This window comes from Bombus huntii, chromosome 2, assembly GCF_024542735.1.
Source record: "Bombus huntii isolate Logan2020A chromosome 2, iyBomHunt1.1, whole genome shotgun sequence".
In the NCBI taxonomy this organism is placed as follows: Eukaryota; Metazoa; Arthropoda; class Insecta; order Hymenoptera; family Apidae; genus Bombus; species Bombus huntii.
In genome coordinates this window covers 7,619,399-7,637,154 of record NC_066239.1, presented here as the reverse complement: position 1 = coordinate 7,637,154, position 17,756 = coordinate 7,619,399, and the positions used below count along the sequence as shown (strand labels likewise).

Sequence of the window (17,756 nt, the reverse complement as noted above, 5' to 3'; positions counted from 1 at the left end):
TTTCATCGTGACCTAAAAGAACGGACAGGCATTAAAATGCCGCTTTATTTCGGTTTAAAAACGATCCAGCCGCAATTTTCGTTCTATCCTGGCGAAATTCCCTCGTCCCAATTTCCACCCCCCGAGTGTGTACACTGTGCCACGTGTACACATGTGCTGCTTGTACCGTGAAACATAAACGAAACGGCATTGAACACGAGAGAAAAAAATGAGGCACCAGGGCCAAAAAGCTTACTGTTTTTCTGTTTAGTGTCCCTTCTGTATTTTTTTTTTTTTTAATTCTTTTCTATCTTTTTTCTTTTTTTTCGAGTGAGGATAAAAGAAAATAGAGAAGAGAGAGAGGGAGAGAAAGAGAGAGAAATTTATTAATTTACATAGAGAGAGAGGAAATGTTTAGACTCGACAAGTTCACTGTTTCTCTGTTTAGTGTCCTTTTTACTTCTTTAAAATTCTTTTTCTGTGCTTTTTCCCGAGTGAAGGTAAAAAGAAATAGAGAAAAGAGAGGGAGAGAAATCCTCGAGATTTATTAATTTACATAGAGAGAGAAAATGTTTAGGCTCAACAAATTTACTGTTTCTCTGTTTAGTGTCCTTCTTACTTTTTTAAATTCTTTTTCCAAGTGAAGGTAAAAGAAAATAGGGGGAAGGAAGAGAGAGAGAGAGAAACGCTTGAGGTATATTAGTTTAACTAAAAAGAGAAAATGTTTGAGGTGGGCCGAGAATGTGTTTGCGTTTCTGTGGATTCTTTTCGTTTTCAGTCTTTTTCGGTGTCTTTTTTCAAAAAGGAGAATGACAATACGATGTTTTGTACGGGTATACGTGGAAGTAATTTTGCTATTTCACAGCTAAAGTCGAAGGGAGAACAAATATGATGTTTCACAGGGGAAAGGGGTCACGCTGGAGAATTTTCAGTTCACTGATCAAAGTAAACTCGGTAAAAAAGCGTTTCGATGAATCAGAGATTTGTAGCGTGGGAACGCATTCAGTCATTGGCACAAAAAGTTCTCTAAAATACTACAAATTAGAAAGTTTATAAAATCATATATATCGTTGGGCAACTTCTCAAATATTTAAATACTTAAATAACACTAAGAAGATAAATATCAAGGATAAATATTGCTAGACTTCAAGTAGCTGAAATATCTTTTCCGTTACTCTTATTACTTTTCTATGTATTTATCAACCATTAAAAATTATTAATATAAATTAAATCCATCTGATTTAATCCTAATCGTTTCAAATTTCAGCTACAAACTGCTTAAAAAATTTACAATACGTTTCCTTCTGTCCGTCCCTTTGCATCTCTCGCTCCTCTTCGACGATCCCTTTCGCAGTAGCTGTGTAGTACAAAGCAACTTTAGTTTGCGATAACGGCAAACACTATGGTACGACCAAATGTCCTCGATACTTTCAAATGTAGAGGATACGGAAACCAAAACGACCTAGCACGTGCTTTGCAAAGACTTGTTTCGTAATGCGTTTACAAAGGCTTATGCGCTAGTACGCACGAATTTGCGAGTGAATCGAAAATATATAACGTCCGAAAGATTAAAAGTACGAACGAAGAATGGCACAAAATAGTTTCATCGAGTAAATCAAGTTTTACTATTTTAACACTTCAGCAAAGCAAGAGTGTTCGATGAATTTATGAAAAACATGAATTTCCATAAATATTTACAATTATAGTGAATAAATAAAAAGTATAGTGAAATTAAGGAGAGAAAGAATATTCTTTGTCCTAGCGAATTAATTAACATACTGAATATTTGATATCATCCAACGTGAACATTTTTATTTTATAATAATTTCGGATTCGATGATTCTGTAATCTTAGTAGTCATCGATAAAGTACGTTCTATAAAATAAAATCTGCAACTAAAAATGGACATTCCTTGTTTTTCTCTTATAGGCGTTATAACACGTTCGAGCTTTAGAACCACGATATTCCAAGTAGTTGCCTACTAGTTTGCAACGATGCGAACTCGATGAATAACCGACCTCTGTATATACTAAAATTGATGGAGTAATCGAAACTCCTTGGGCTATTAGCGACCTCGAGGAATATCAGTTAACGATTCGCGGATTTGTTACGTGTGTGCGATAACTGGACTGTGGATTTCAATGCATTTTTATATTTTTATGAGTATGACTAAAGAAATGGAATTTAAATACAGTTTCATCCACCAAATATTGTAATATAAATAAATGCTTGGCGGCAGAGGTAACATTGAAATTGTTAAATGGATTCCTCTATTTTTCGTTATATTAGGTTGTCCCAAAAGTTTTTTTCGTTTTATAAAAAATATCAGATGCACAACAGTTTTTGTTCTATATTATGTTATTGAATTATCTAATTATCCATTTTATTGAATTATTCCAATAGTACAAAATGGATCATACATAATTCAATAAAATAATATAAAACAAAAGATGTTGTGTATCTATTATTTTCCTGTAAAACGAAAGAAAATTTTGAGACAACTTAATACCCGATTCTTAGTACTTGACATTCAGACGTTTTCAAAACACTGCAATCTTACGTCTTTCACACCATCCGCCACCGAGATAAAAACTTCCAAATTCAATAGGACGATATAAGAAATTAAAGCGACTGCTCCGAACTAACTGACTGTTTTCGACACATTGGGAAACGTGTTTCGGCAATGCCAGCGGCGCATGAAATTTTTAAGTTTGTATCTCGATAACGCATACTGCAAAAGACACGTGTTTGTGGCGTTTTTAAAACGTCTGGACAACCTGTACATATTATGTGCATGTTTGCACTGTTAATCATATTTGGTTGATCATAATTAGTTAATCAGTTAAGTTAATTAGTTAGAAACGAGTTAGATAAGACAGCTCTTTTCGTATAAGATTTTTAATTTTTCAAATCGCTCTCAAAGAGAAAAAATCAATCCGCTTTACAAAATTTCTTTCTCTGAATTACCTCTACTTGTCCTATTTGATTCTCTTAAAATCACGCATTTTTCACTGATGTATAGATCGATCGTTTTGAAAAATGTTTCAGAGCGGCTACTGGAGCAAAAGCGTCCACGAGGCAGAGGACGCAGAGCAACAATCACAGCAACATCAGCGAGCTACTGGACAATCTTCTTCGCGGTTACGACAACAGCGTCAGACCAGACTTCGGTGGTCCACCAGCCACGGTTGAGGTCGACATCATGGTGCGCAGTATGGGTCCGATTTCCGAAGTCGATATGGTTCGTATCTCTTCGTTTTCCTTTGTTTCTCTCAGCAGCTGCAGCAGCCTGGCTACTTGTTAGATAGCCATACACAATTGCCTGAGATCTCATTCATCGTGGTACAAATTCGATTTCATTCGTTACATGATTCGATAGGAGTAGAAGCAGTTTTGTGAGCTTCTATTTGTAGAATGTGCGCATTATACGTACGAATGTAAACATTACACGTATGCATAAACAGTTCGTGAATTAATTGAAGAAATGAAAAAATAAAAAGAAACAAAGGTTAGTGTATTTTTATAGAATTAGTATTTTGTTAAATATTAATAAGGAAGAATGAGATTGTTGTATTTCATTGTATTTCTTTATGATGTCGAGGCTTATGTCTTTCACGATCTTTCTTGAATATATACGCGTTTGATATATTCTGTTTCTATAGCTGAATGTTTTTTCTTTCTTTCATTATTATTTAATTTGTACTTTACAATTTGTCCAACTGGACATTTGATAAATAGAACTTAACGTATTTCTTGAAATTAAACCTTATTTTACTACCTGTCTAAATATAACTGTATCTCGTGGTTCGCTTTATTTCGTTACTTTAAGACTTATCTGCCAAAGCATTTGTATATATATAAAGGAATGAGATTATTTCTGATCTATCGAAACCAAGTGCAAAACTTATTTGCTCGAATTATACGTGAAGCTTTTGCGCCAATACTTATATTGGATAATGTATTATTATCGTGGAGTACTATAATGGTAAAGAGGAGGACCTCGTTGATTAGAAAGTTTTATCGAATACGAATTTACAAAAGTAAGAAGAACAAAATCTCTGCGCAGACATATTCAATGGATTGCTACTTCCGGCAATCGTGGGTGGATCGACGTTTGGCTTTTCAAGGTGGCAAAGAAACTCTGGCGCTCAGTATATCGATGCTGGCAAGAATCTGGAAGCCGGATACGTACTTTTACAATGGAAAGCACAGTTATTTACACACGATAACCAGCCCTAATAAGTTCGTCAGGCTTTATCAAGACGGCAGAGTCCTGTATAGTTCAAGGTAAGTAATTATTTTACACGATTTATAATATTTTTCTATAATTTATAATATTTTGCATAATTTTTAATATTTATTATCGACGGTTGCTTCTCATTGTCCTCGAATTTTGGATCTTCAAAGACGATTTCAATCTCCTAAAAATGTCTTATCACGGATACTAATTTTAATATAGTACCTACATACGTTTTAATCCTGAAATGCTAAGATTAAAATTTTTCTGCCAGAACGCAGAGTAGAAATGTTTTGCTCAGAGAGACGCAGAATTCCAATTTCTCGAGGCTGAGAGTCCAATGTCAAGACTTTCTTTACCATCGACAGACAGAAACTGAAATTTTTAATTTGGCAGATTCGTATAAAAATGCTTTGCTTTTAGAAGATTTTAACACGCGAGTTTCTTTTATCATAACGAACGAAGCAGATATTCTGCGTAGAAAAAGTTTCAATTATAAATTCGCTAAAGCTTTACCTTTGTATAATGACAAATCCTTTCATTAAAAAAGAAAAGAAAAAAGGATCGTGATTATATGCAAATCGTTTGACGAAAATCAGACGTATTAAATGAGACGTTAATAACACAAAACCATGTAAATGAAACGTAATGATTAAAGGATAAAATAGGAGGTTTGTTAAACGTAAATTTTACGATTAAATGATAAAGTAAAAAAGTATATTCCCGAACGTAACGATTAAAGGATAAATAGGGAAGAAAGTAAAATAGGGCAAGAAAAATATATATCTAATATGAACGTGCGAAATAACGTGGTACGCTAAGGTATCTTGCAATATCTTTCAATCAACTGCAGTCAGTCCGTGAAGTTTATGGGGATTGTGCAAGTTTTCTGTTTTATTGCGTTACGTCCGTTTCGTGATCGTCCTTCGCTTGATCGAGCATGATGCAGCGGTTCCAGCTGGCCGCCTTGACTTGCGTTTATGTTAAACGACTCTATCGTGTCTACACTGGAAAAATGTTTGACCATCGTTTGAGAGCGAATGATAAATTCTCTCCTAGTCAAACGTTTCTGGATCGAGTTCAAAAGCTGTCTCGAATTCAATCACCCACATAAAATCCTCCCGAGTTTCTTCGCAAAAACCGAGTGTTTATTCATCCGACGCATTGAAGGATATGAATTAAATAGAGAAAGAGGAGTATACGTTCAAGTACGTAAAACGATGTTAGTAGACAATATGACAAAATTCCTTCTTAGCGCGATGATGATTTTAAAGTTTGTTTCTCGATATAAAAAGTCTGCGCGTCGTTTAAAGTTTTTAATTCTGTATTTTGAAGAAAATGCAATGAGATTTTTAGATTTATGGCTGTAGAATTTAATAATAATTTATTCTAGATGATCGATCTTAAATCAATGGTACAAAGATTTATCCGTTATTACTACAAATAGTATTTTATTGATCTATCGAAGTAATTGTTTAGATTACATCTCTGTTGTTTTAGGTGAAATCATGTTAGCAACTGTAGAAATTAATGGTTAACGATTTATTGAGATATTCGATTGATTACATTATCTGTTCCAGAATTCATAATGTTACAAAGTAACAAATTTTTATTATCCAATAATTTGAATTGTGCGTTACATTCTCGTGACTATACTTGAAACTAAATTGCAATCGGTCGTACAAACTATCCATAGCGGTCGAGTTTACACGGTCAGTTATTATCTGAGAATGTTTCGTTCTGTTTCGAAAGTTCGTTCTGTCATCGACAAAATGTAATACAACGCTTAACACTAAGCTTCTCAAGGCCGATCATATGACCGGTTACAAAATTTAAATTAAAATTCTACATTCATCGTTATTTCTTTCGTTCGTCTAACTTTATGTAAATTCTTGTGTTATCCGATTAATCAATTTCTCAATTTTTGTTAATATAAGAACTTACACGAACTTAGATGAACAAAAGAGATAACAATGAACGTACAATTTTAAATTAAATTTTAAAACCAGTCATTTGACCGAGCCTGGGTAAGATTAGTGTTAATACTTTCTCTGTTTCATTCACAAGAGTGTTCAACGATCCAGCTATTTCAAATTGTCCATACAAGGGACCGATAGAAGTACACATCTGCTACAAGAGAAAAGCAGAGAAAACAAACAAAGAAACAGAGTGAGGAGCGGAGAGAGAAAAAAAGAGAGAGAGAGAGAGGGAAAGGGAGAGAATCAAGCGATGTACATTTCCCCTTTGTTAACCCATTCCCTTTCTCTTGACCTAGTCTTCTGGATCGGCTCTATTGTGCAGACCAGAATTAACCCTTGAGCTCAAGGTGCCTCTGCACACGTACGTACATGCACATCTCTCTGGCTTCCCTAAGAATCACGCGTCGGGCTTGTTCTTTCAAAAAGTGCATCGTCCTTCTCGGAACTATCATCTTTTGTGTACGGTGACCGAGAGACAAAGGACTCGAGATTATTACCTTGATTTGCGTCAATGTTGTTAATTCTAGAGCGAAATGATTCGAATAAAGCGTTACACGAAACGTTCTTCCAGATTCTAGGCAGAAGCTTTTAGATGCAACTCCCTTGAAAATTGAAATATGAACTTTCCCTCTTTGAATGATGTTCATCTTTCCTAACCAAAAATAGGAATAATTATTAATTTAAAGCTGTGCACAATCTCATAAAACATCGTATGAAACATATTTATGAAACACGCGTTTCCTATATGGATAAATTCAATAAAGAGAAATGGATAAATTCCAGGCACGAAATTGAATGGCAGTTTGAATTTTATAATTGATGTTGTACAGGCGTACACGTGTAACTATTTTGTTACACGTCTGATTGATTTACACTGGTATCAAACTGCATCTTTCCATCCACCTGATACAAAAGGGCTCTCCCGTATAAGAATATATTTTCATATAATTTTAAGAATTCGAAATCGTTTACACGTCATAAACGAGTTTGAATGTTTTTCCGATTTCGATGTTTACCAGATATGATTAAAACATCACGCATGCAAAATCGAAGAATAGCATTTCTTTTAGTATTTCAATAATATGTTTACTATGATTCAATGAAACATTTTATACGAATCAGTAGAATTGAAAAATTACGATGCAATAATATTTTGTTACTTCTTAACAAGGAGTTGATCAATTTAATCGATAATTCAATAAATCTTGGTGATGTTTGTAGTGCCTCTAAAAGTATTTGTTGAAGGCTTAGCCAACTATCCCTGGGATGTGACCAGAGCGGAAAATCGAATTCCTTCGGAAACTCTGTACACTTTCGTGACCGATCGGTAGCCATTAAATGTCGATCACGTCTGCACTATTTGCACAGCACTTTATTAGCTGCTACTACAGCTTTCCGTAAATATTTATTCGTACGGCTGTTAGTTACTTTACCGAGATTGAACACGTCTGAACGTAAAGGCATTAAGTACCTACCAATTTTGTTCAACCTTGATCAAATCTTTTAGAAAACTCGTTAATTTTCAACACTCTATTAGTATTAACGCCAGCTCTAACTCCTCCGTAAACGTTTAATTCAGAAGTACAATTAGAAATTAATTTAATTTTCCACGATTAACTTTATCGCTACCAAGGGGAAGTAAGTTTCGTTAGGCACACAAATTATAAGATTTACGATTAGGACCGTTTCTTTCGCGTACACTTTTCGCGAAAAATTATTTATTATACCACTTGTGAGTTATAAATATATTAAATGTGCAGCGATGTCAGAATATCCAGAAATAAATGTGATAAAGGTGGTAGGCAAAAAAGAATCGCAAAGTGGTAAGATACGACAATTTAAAGAAATCAAGCAGATTTTAGTTAGAGGAAGATAAAAAGAAATGTAAATTATGTAGTGATAAGGAAGGAAATTTAAAGTACTATGTTTTCTTTTTTTTATTTTCTTCGAGATACTTTACATGTTATTTATGAAAACATTCGTAAATTGGCGTAACAAGTTACAATACTAGTTTGTAAGCATAGTCCCAATAATCCACGACTTAGAATTAAATATTAGGTTCTCCCAAAACCTTTCTTTCCTTTTATAAGGAAATACTTGTTTTATTACTACAAAATAAATTATACGTGATTCAGTAAAATAATATGAAACAGAGGATGTTGTGCATCTATTATTTCCTTAGACGAAAGAAATTTTTGGAACAACCTAATACATTTGTTCGCAGATTATTAAGTGTCTTAGTTAAATAGATCATTAGAATGTTTTTTGCTCAGTCTTCTCGGAATAAACGTTCAATGTAAATTGTTTGCCAGTAGATTTGGGTGGTCTCCTAATCTCTTCTTATGTCTCGCAAAAAGACGCGTTAATTGTGTTGTATTTTCAACTGATTGCACCTGGAGATCTTTCCTGAGATCCTCGTTTCTAATGTACCACGGAGCATGAACTAGCGTACGAAGGATTATTGATCGTACAGCTCCTGTACTTTTAATGAAGCACTATGTAACGAAGTGCTAAAGAATGAAGTGGTTGGAAGCTAATACGAAAGAAATTTCAGAAGAAAAATATTGCGAAGAGACAGTTAACTGGATTTACTCCTTAGAGAAAAAGTAAAATGGAAGTGCGAAACTATGTCAAAACTGGAAATAAGTAGCATATATATATATATATATATATATATATATATATATATATATATATATATATACATACATTTTTATACATATATTATTTGTAACTGTCACGAAGTAGAGCTAGAATGATTGATCTACAATTCATAAGTAGAGGACAGATTCTTATGCATTTATAAAAAAAGTTGGAAGTGCGAAATTGCACAGACTGTACATTATATGAAAAAATATATAAAACGAACAAAGTGTAGCTCTTTTCATAACATCTGGCAAGGGAAACAATTTTCTACCGAGGTTCTATTTTTTAAATTATACTCTGAAAAATATGAATTTGCATAGAAATGCGCAATCTTTTCGTAAGTATGTATGTGAAGGTTTGGATGGATTAATATTTGGCAACTATAATGCCAAGTCCATTTCAAAGGCGCAGAGGGCGAAATTAATAAACATTATTGTATTACCTGCGTCTACAGAAATAGAAACAATGTACGTTTCTTATCTCGAAAAGCACGCTGTTACTAGAATTTCACATTGTTTTACATGATTATGTATGAAACAACTGGTTTTGGTTCGTTGTGAAGCAATAAAAGTGATGTTGTACCGCGAGATTAAAAGCTTTCAGTAGAAAAACTTGGCATAAGTCAGGCAGATCGTTCTACTTTACTTTCTGGCTACGATAAAGTTTCCAGGTTATAAAAGTTCATTATCCTTTTTATATACATTTTACACTTTCTTCGTCGAACGAGGAGCAAGCATGTAAGTCTCGTGCGTCGATGTGAAAATGGGTCGACTATACTTCCGTAGTAAACCTCGTCAGAGACGACTCAATAAAAGCTCATTGACAATATTTTTCAAAGAACGTTGTTAATTTCATCCATATTGATACAATTTTTCGATACAAATTTTCAATGTTTTAACATCAGATATTAACGAACGGAAACTGCTTTCAAGATTCTACATTTCTTACAATAAAAATGACTTGCTTCGTGGAGCTTAAATCAATTTATTCAGGAATATACTGTGTATAGGTCTTTTTCGCAAGAAATATAAGAGTATTCACCGGTCCCTTGTACAATTAAATCACTAATATCATTACTGAGATTTTACAAGTACACATTTTTAAATAAATAAATAAATAGATTTTTATATGTAACAGTAATAAATTTATATACAATTAGATTAATAATTGAGTATATAGTACTATACAAACTATACAGAAATTATTTGTTACCCTTGTAAAACAACTCAATTTCGTAAAATTATAGCGCTCTTCCTCTTCACCCTTTAAAGTTTCCTTTGTTCCTTTGCAACCAGCGATGGATTGTCAAGCACTTCGAATCGCATCGAATAGGATTCGATACCCTGAAAACTCCTGAAAGTCTCGAAAGTGTGGAAAGTCTTGAAAATCGCGATTATTTCGATAGATCTTAAAAGGTTTAGCGCGTAGTCAATGTTTTACGAGCATTCTGAATGCTTTAACTTAAACGGTATCAATGATATACGTAAAATACATGATACACCTAATAATAACATAAAGATACCTATCGGAGAATATCTAGAAAATTTCAGGATATCGGAAACGCATTTATGCGAACGACTTGCAGGATTTACAAGGCTTACAAGACCTTCAGGATCTTTAAGATTTCCAACATTTTCAGGAGTTTCAGGGTACCTATCAAACTCCATTCGAAGTTTTTTTTTTTATTTGGTTGTCTACATTCACAATTTGTCCGATTTGGACATTTGGTAGAATTTTTTTTGGCTGTTTGATTATCATGTGGGTGGCTACCTCCAGTGGGGTACCATCTTCGTGTTTGTTAGGTTAGGTTAGGAAAACTGAGACTCGAATGTTCATCGCTATCCGCAACTACATATGTAAATATATCAACTGTATACAACTACGTCCTAAACCACATGCACGCTCTCTGGAGAATAAAATCGCGGCGCGATTTCACGGATGGCCGAGCAAGCAGTCGGATGTTGGTTCCCTCGATGGGCAGCATCTGCTCATTTCCAGACAGAATAGACCACCTAGAACAGGCCACTATTCGTCACAGATAATCTTTAGCGTGTTCGCCTGCGCGATCTTCCACGGTCACGGGGATTTCGCCGTTGGAAATCCATGATTTTAGATTCTGCCTACGTGGTATGGAGAAGAAGACCGCGCACGTGATCCTCAGGCCAAAGTAGTTTTAGGATTTCGTCGCGTCTGTATGCTAATCGAGACGGTTATTTTCATGCAAACGAGACGGCCCACGAAACCTGTTAAATAATACGCCATAGTAAGCGCAGACTAACAACGCTCCTTCGCTTTCGCTATTTCCCATTTTCCTACTATTTTCGCCCTTTCTCTTTGTCCTCTTTACCAGACTCGGGAATCACTCGTCCTGAAAATTTCTTCTATTCCATGAATTTTTCTGGAGCCGGATAAAACGACTGGTGTTCACCACTGGCGTTGTTCCGCTCGGTTAAGACACTCGTCTGTTTGAGGTAGAACAACTTGAACGAAGGGACGAGTTGGTTTGTTCGGAGCTTGGAGAGCCTCCACGATTGCAATTTACGAAGCAGAGCGCGTTTTTGTACGGAGAACGAGCAGGTTGTTTGCGCGAAAATGGGAAATCGAGTCAGTGGTAATTGGTAGCAAATTGACGCATTTGGGACGTTGCTTTCTTCGAATGTACAAGGAATATAATAAACGTCGATAGACAACGGTATTTCTTACGTCGTTTATGTGATAATCAATTAAACCTAAGTATCCGAAGTTTTATATTATTTACATAGTACAGTTCCATGTGATTAGAAGAATTTAATGTTACTTTTATTTTCTTGGAAAAATCTCTCCGTTTTAATATCGATGTTAATTTGTACATCGTTCTTTCTCATTATTTTACTTTTTTATTTAAACGCACATACTTCTTTCACTCACACATTTGAAAATGAAATAATCTTTCTATCACTTTTATCTCCGCCGCAAAATTTTCCAACGCGAGTGGCCTGAATTTTGCTTATATATCAAGCAGCTACAATCATCAAACTATTTTTCACACCTGAAGTTCGTATACGTTAATGGAAGAGAAGAGATCAAGAGTAATCAACATAAATGAAACGATTTATAGGGAGGTATTCTATTTTCAGAAAAATCCTATTCGTCTTTCCCTCTAACCATTTCGCGCATCCACGCGAAACGATGAAAAAGAACCCTACAGTTAGTCCATATTTAATTAAACTCATACGACGTCTACGAGCATTACTAAAATTAAACAGGAAACCAGTAAAAGTCACGTTAAAAACGAGTTAAAAATACACAGCTAGGTAAACGAGATAATTCCCGGCATATTTTTACCGGAAAAACGAATGAAAAGAGAAACGAAAGAGGGTCGCATTTCCCTTTGAACCGAGAATCAAGCCGGCAAATACTGCGTCAGAGGTTAAGACGAAGCGGCGAGGTAACCGGAAGGAGGCTGGCAAATGTGAAGGGCCCCTGTAACTCGGCGCCGTGTGTACACTTCACGCTCGAGATGATTTATATCCTCTTGGACGGAATCAAGGATCTCAAAATGCCTGGTTGCTGTTACGATTCCGTTCGTCCATGCGTGGAACTGGCTGGAATTCTCGTGCCAACAGACAGTTTCCAATATGATCCTCTCCTTGCTGCGTTCGTGTACATTCCTGTTCTTGTGTACGACGCGGACCACGTTTCTGCATGTGTTTGCCCTGGTGATTATTCACGTTATCTGAATTTAGTTGGCGGCAATTACTCGTCGAAATAATCGATTCGAATGCCACTGGGGCGCAAATTTTCCAGCTGTTGATTCTTATAGTTTGTTAGCCACGTTTTCATCGCCGGAATGATATCGAGTTTGGCCGATAGAGTATTGTCAAAATCTGGCTAACAGAAACGTCCGAAACGCTTAGTAAAGTATTATTCTCTGAGTACTGAAAAAATTGTACAATTAGCGCAACTGTTAAGTTGTTGTATAAGAAACGTTGGATTTTCTCGAACGAAATTTTAGTCACAACTTAATCGCCAGCTTCTTCAAAATATTTCATCGAAGCAATTGTGTCGGTATGTTTTTCCAACGATGAACTAGTTTCGTTATTTCGGATTTATAAGAATCGTCAATCCTAAAATTCGTACATTTTTTTGGAACAAAAATGCACATGTGCAACTCTTTCTCATATAATTTACATATTAAAAAATTGGTTAAAAGGAATAAACGATATCTTCGTCAAGTAGCAAATTTGCTCTCGTACGATTTTTTCCCGTGTAAGAAAATCACATGAATATTCTGATTATTCACAGTGTCCGTTAATGAAATGCCTATATGTAATTTAATCGTCTTTACCAGGAGTTATTTCAAAATCAAACAATATTCTTACCAGTACGATGCAAACGTATCGAAGAAATAGCAACGGTTCATGACGACTGACCGGAACGTATTTCAGATTTTTTTGTATATCAATATCCGCTGATTTCTTTTTCTGCTTTGTTTTTACACTTTTATTCGTCACGATACGTTAGACCGCCTTTTTCACTGTTTTTTTGCTTGGACAGCGATGAAAATTTATTCGCAATATCCGTGTTAAGATTTCGCAATTAATTACAAGCTTCCATGCATGGACGACCATCCGTGGTTGGATTCAATCTGAAATGATACAGCTGATATACCCGCTGCGTTGAACAGATGCCGGACTCTCTACTTCATCCTTGCACGTGCTTGTCTCGCTCGCTAATATGAGTTGATTTGTGCCTAGAGAGATGGACGTTGACCCTATTAGTCTCGAATTAAGTCTAACGTGATATCCGTGGAAATAATGCACGACCATACTTGAGGAATGTTAGGTAGAATTCGAATAAATATAAATCTATTTTCTATTAATTTCGAATTTAATCGAAAGTCGTAGAATTCGGACAGGTTTGAAGGATACGTTTGAAATTGAGAAGTTTTGTCGAACGTACTTAAGCTTGTAATATATTGCTCGCCCGTTTTATTTATTTTAGAAAAAACTATACTTCATTACTCGAACTGTCTACTAAGACAACTGGACAAACTAAGATCATTTATAACTAAACCTAACTTTTTTGCTCTTCTAAGTTTTTAGAAAGTCTGCAAAAATTTGGGATTACTTATCAACACCTCTATTACATTATACAATAATTCCTTAAGACAAATTATAAAAGCTTCTATCGATGAACATTTTTTTTTTATTATTTAATTTGTACTTTATAATTTGTCCAGCTGGACATTCGGTAAATTTTTCTAGCTTAATTGTTAAATAACATGTGGATGGCCAGCGAGATATCATCTTCGAGTTTGTCTATTTTATTGTTTTAGTGAAGTCAGTGGAGTGTTTTCTCTTTATGAGTGTTTTCTCTTCTTTTTATGAGAGTTTTGCTCGCTTCAGCAGGATTGGATGTGTCGTCGTTTTTTCCTTGTATTTTTCTGCGTACCTGCTAATTTCTTCTTTGATTGTTGGTATTTTTAAGTCTTTACGTATATCCTCGTTTCTGACATACCATGGGGCGTTGGCTATTGTTCTCAGTATCTTCGATTGTAGCGACTCTAGTTTATTTATGTGGCTCATTGCTGCTGTCTCCCTTAGTGGTATTCCGTATGTCCAAATTGGTTTTATTATCGTTTTGTAGATTTTTTAGTTTATGTCGGTGAAAATGAAAATTTTTTTCTCTTTTTTGAGAAGTTCAAAATTAAAATTTTGATTGAATCGTTAGTGATCGATGATGAGTAGCTGTTTAGGATTATTATAGTAATCTTGTAGCATGTAACAAAAATGGTACCACGATGCATCAATATTTTCTAACAGTGCAAATTATGTCAGTTTATTTAAATACTTTAATTGTTGATGCGAAAGAACGAGGAGCACTATCAAAATCAAGGTTTTCAACGCGGTTTACATTATAAAATCACAATGTAAATTATTAATAGTCATAGTTAATAACGGAATAGCGCTTTCGTTGAATGAAAATTCGTTAATTATTGTCGAATATTAGAAACGCCAACGAGACTGTTAGAAAGTATTAAATCCGACTGTAAATTACAAGAATTCCCAATACACGTTCGAACCTGCGGTTTGTTTCAATTTATAGCATGCTCATTTGGAATGTAGCCAACATTTTAAAGTTCAGATCTTTTTGCTCTGTCTCCTGTAACATACCGGCACGCTCTGACAAACGATCGTGCGTTGCCAATTATCTCTATAGCATGACGTTTCAACTTTAATACAGATAACTCTGTCACGATTAATCGTTTCTTTATGATTAGTTTCGACTCGTCAAATTTGGGAAATCCGTTTATTATAGTAATATTATTATATTATATCAGTATTATTATTTATTAGAATAAACCATTGTCTTTTTAGATGATAAAGGTATGAAAAAAAAGGAAAGAAGAAAGGATTTTATAATATTTTATAAATAAAGTATAATAATAATAATAGTAGCTTATTGACTTTCGTCTATCGCGACTTTGACGGTTTACAAAATTGCAACAAGAAAAGATATAAATATTAGAATATTTAGAGAATTATTAGCTCTAAAATTATTAGGGTTGTCTGAAAATACAGAAAAGCCTTGTCTTCGACGGTGTCAGCATAATATCGCCGTTCGGAAAAATGATTCCGGAAGAAGCATTAGACGCGCATGCAAACTATGTTATGTAAATAAAAGACATCGAATGGACCGGACAAAGACACAAAAGAATTTAAAGAAAACAACAACTTATTGTCCAAATTGTTCCGACCAACCTCAGCTATGTATAGAATCCTTTAAAGTTTTACGTTATAAATAATTTTTTTAATAAACCATTTTCGTATTACTTTCATAACAATTCAATAGTTTTATTATTTCCTCTGGAATATCTTTTCAAATACCTACGACGATCCTTCGCAAGTAGTCAAATAAGTGCCACCCGAATACGGGTGACGCGGCCCTACCGGAAATGTTGCTGATACCTGAATATCGTGGTAATCAACGTGTTAATGGAGCCTTCCGGATGCATGGAGGTGTCGTCGGAGGTGTCTGGTAGCCAGTGATGTTCCGACCCTTGATTCAAGAGTCGAATCCATGTAACAGCGTGTGATGGCGTTGCCGGAACACGGCGGTACAATGCGAAAGTGTGTGTCGTGTCCTCAAGCAGTTGATACACGCTGATACTTCTTCGGCGGCTACAAGGCGTTCTCCGATGGTTTTCATCCTGAAGGTATTGCAGATCCAAATTTTATGTGGTCCACGGCAAATCGGACAGGATGACAGAGATTGAGACGTGATGAATGCATGCCCTCGATCCTGTAGGTTCTAAGACCTGACAGCGATCGTTTACAAATGTCAGAAGTTCGTCGACCTTAGGCAATAGCATGGGTTTTGTCTGATCCTTCCACATTAATTCGGTCTCGCGATCTAACTTCGATGTGAGGAAATGTAACAGCACGGTATCTGCAGTTGGTTGTCCGAGCGCTTCCAAGGCGTTGTAGTGGGACTCTACCTTACTTGCATATGCTTGTAAATCTCGATATGATGTTCGGCGTAAAGGGGCAATGTCAAATAATTCTGTCAAATGCTTAGCCACGATTTTTTCCGGTCTATTATATCTTCGTTCTAATATGTCCCAAGCGGCTGAGTAATTGACTGCTGCGTTGCTTAACGATGCTATAGTGTGAAACGCTTCATGTGTTAAACAAGAGCGGAGATAAATCAATCGTTTACAGTCGTCAAGACGAGGGTTTTCGTGAACTACGGAGCGAAACTCAACCGCGAAACCTGACCAATCTTCGTAAGCTTCCGAAAATGTAGGTAGTCGAATTTTCGGTAACTCGACAGAATACGATAATGATGTGTCCGATAAGTTTGTTGTAATATTTCGAGATTTTTGATCTGATCGCTTGTTTGCCTCCTCAATCATCTCAGACGCGCGTGCTTTGATCTGGAACTACTTACATTTAAGGTAAATGCGATTCTGAATTGATTGACTCTCGTCCAGATCGTCTAATTCGCATTGAGTTTCCCTAAACGTCGCGTATTCTTCTTCTAAGTATTCTAAATTGCGTTGGATAGCAATTGATTGTATCCCTTCCTCATTATCATCGAGAATAGCGCGCAATGATTTTAATTCTCTCCTGAACGCTTCTCGTTTTATGCGCTTTTCTTGAATAGAGGTCATAGTGGATTCGATAAATTGAACGAGGTTATCTTGTAGTTGCGATATGGACGTCAGTCCGGTTATCGGTGGCTGCTCGTTAATGTGCGGCAGGAGGTTGAGTGTGTGTTTGGCGCCGAAGGTGACACTTATATTGTTGTGAGATTGGAATTGTTGGAAATTGCTATGCTGATGATTGTCCAGTTGCGGCGGGAGGTTGCGTGGTTGCCTTCCTCGACCAACGGGTTATACCTCTTCGAAAGTGATGCTCCTGAACTGGCTTCGCTGAAGTGATAACGCTTCCGCTGCTGGTTTTGATGTATTCACGTGGCACTGTGTGGTCACTGGTAAGTGCATTTTTCAGTTGACACGTATCCGGCTCGAAGGGCCATGTTTATTCGACCAGTCGCGGAGAGACGCAATCGCGAGAAAGCGCGTCAACAGGAGTCGTAAATTCTCGTTAGGATTTGACAATCGACGACACAAACTGTTCGATTCCCTATTTTGTTTAGGATAATAGAGGTAATTTAATGAGTATAATGCTTGATCAACAGTTCAAAGATATATATTTCCAACAACTTTGTAGAAGAGATAGTTACGCTGATGTGTAGATATAAGTGACGTAGGTGACTGATATAAGGGTGAAACCCCGGTTGAAGTGGATAGGTCGTGATAGGTACTGAAGAAGTACTAGAGTATAATTAACAGTATATTTATTAACAACACTCCCAATATACACTTTGTGTGGAACTTACGATTGCGCTAACGGTTTGCGCTTCGCGAT

General features: G+C 35.8%; 1 protein-coding gene across 1 annotated transcript in view; it reads left to right on the top strand.

The window, feature by feature from the left end:
- The window catches only part of LOC126874263 (gamma-aminobutyric acid receptor alpha-like), a 100,990-nt gene that overhangs the window by 47,596 nt on the left and 35,638 nt on the right, over positions 1-17,756 (top strand). The window contains exons 4-5 of the mRNA XM_050636061.1: positions 3,028-3,220; positions 4,046-4,266. Coding sequence (XP_050492018.1) covers positions 3,028-3,220; positions 4,046-4,266 — 414 coding nt within the window. The remainder of the gene's footprint in view (positions 1-3,027; positions 3,221-4,045; positions 4,267-17,756) is intronic.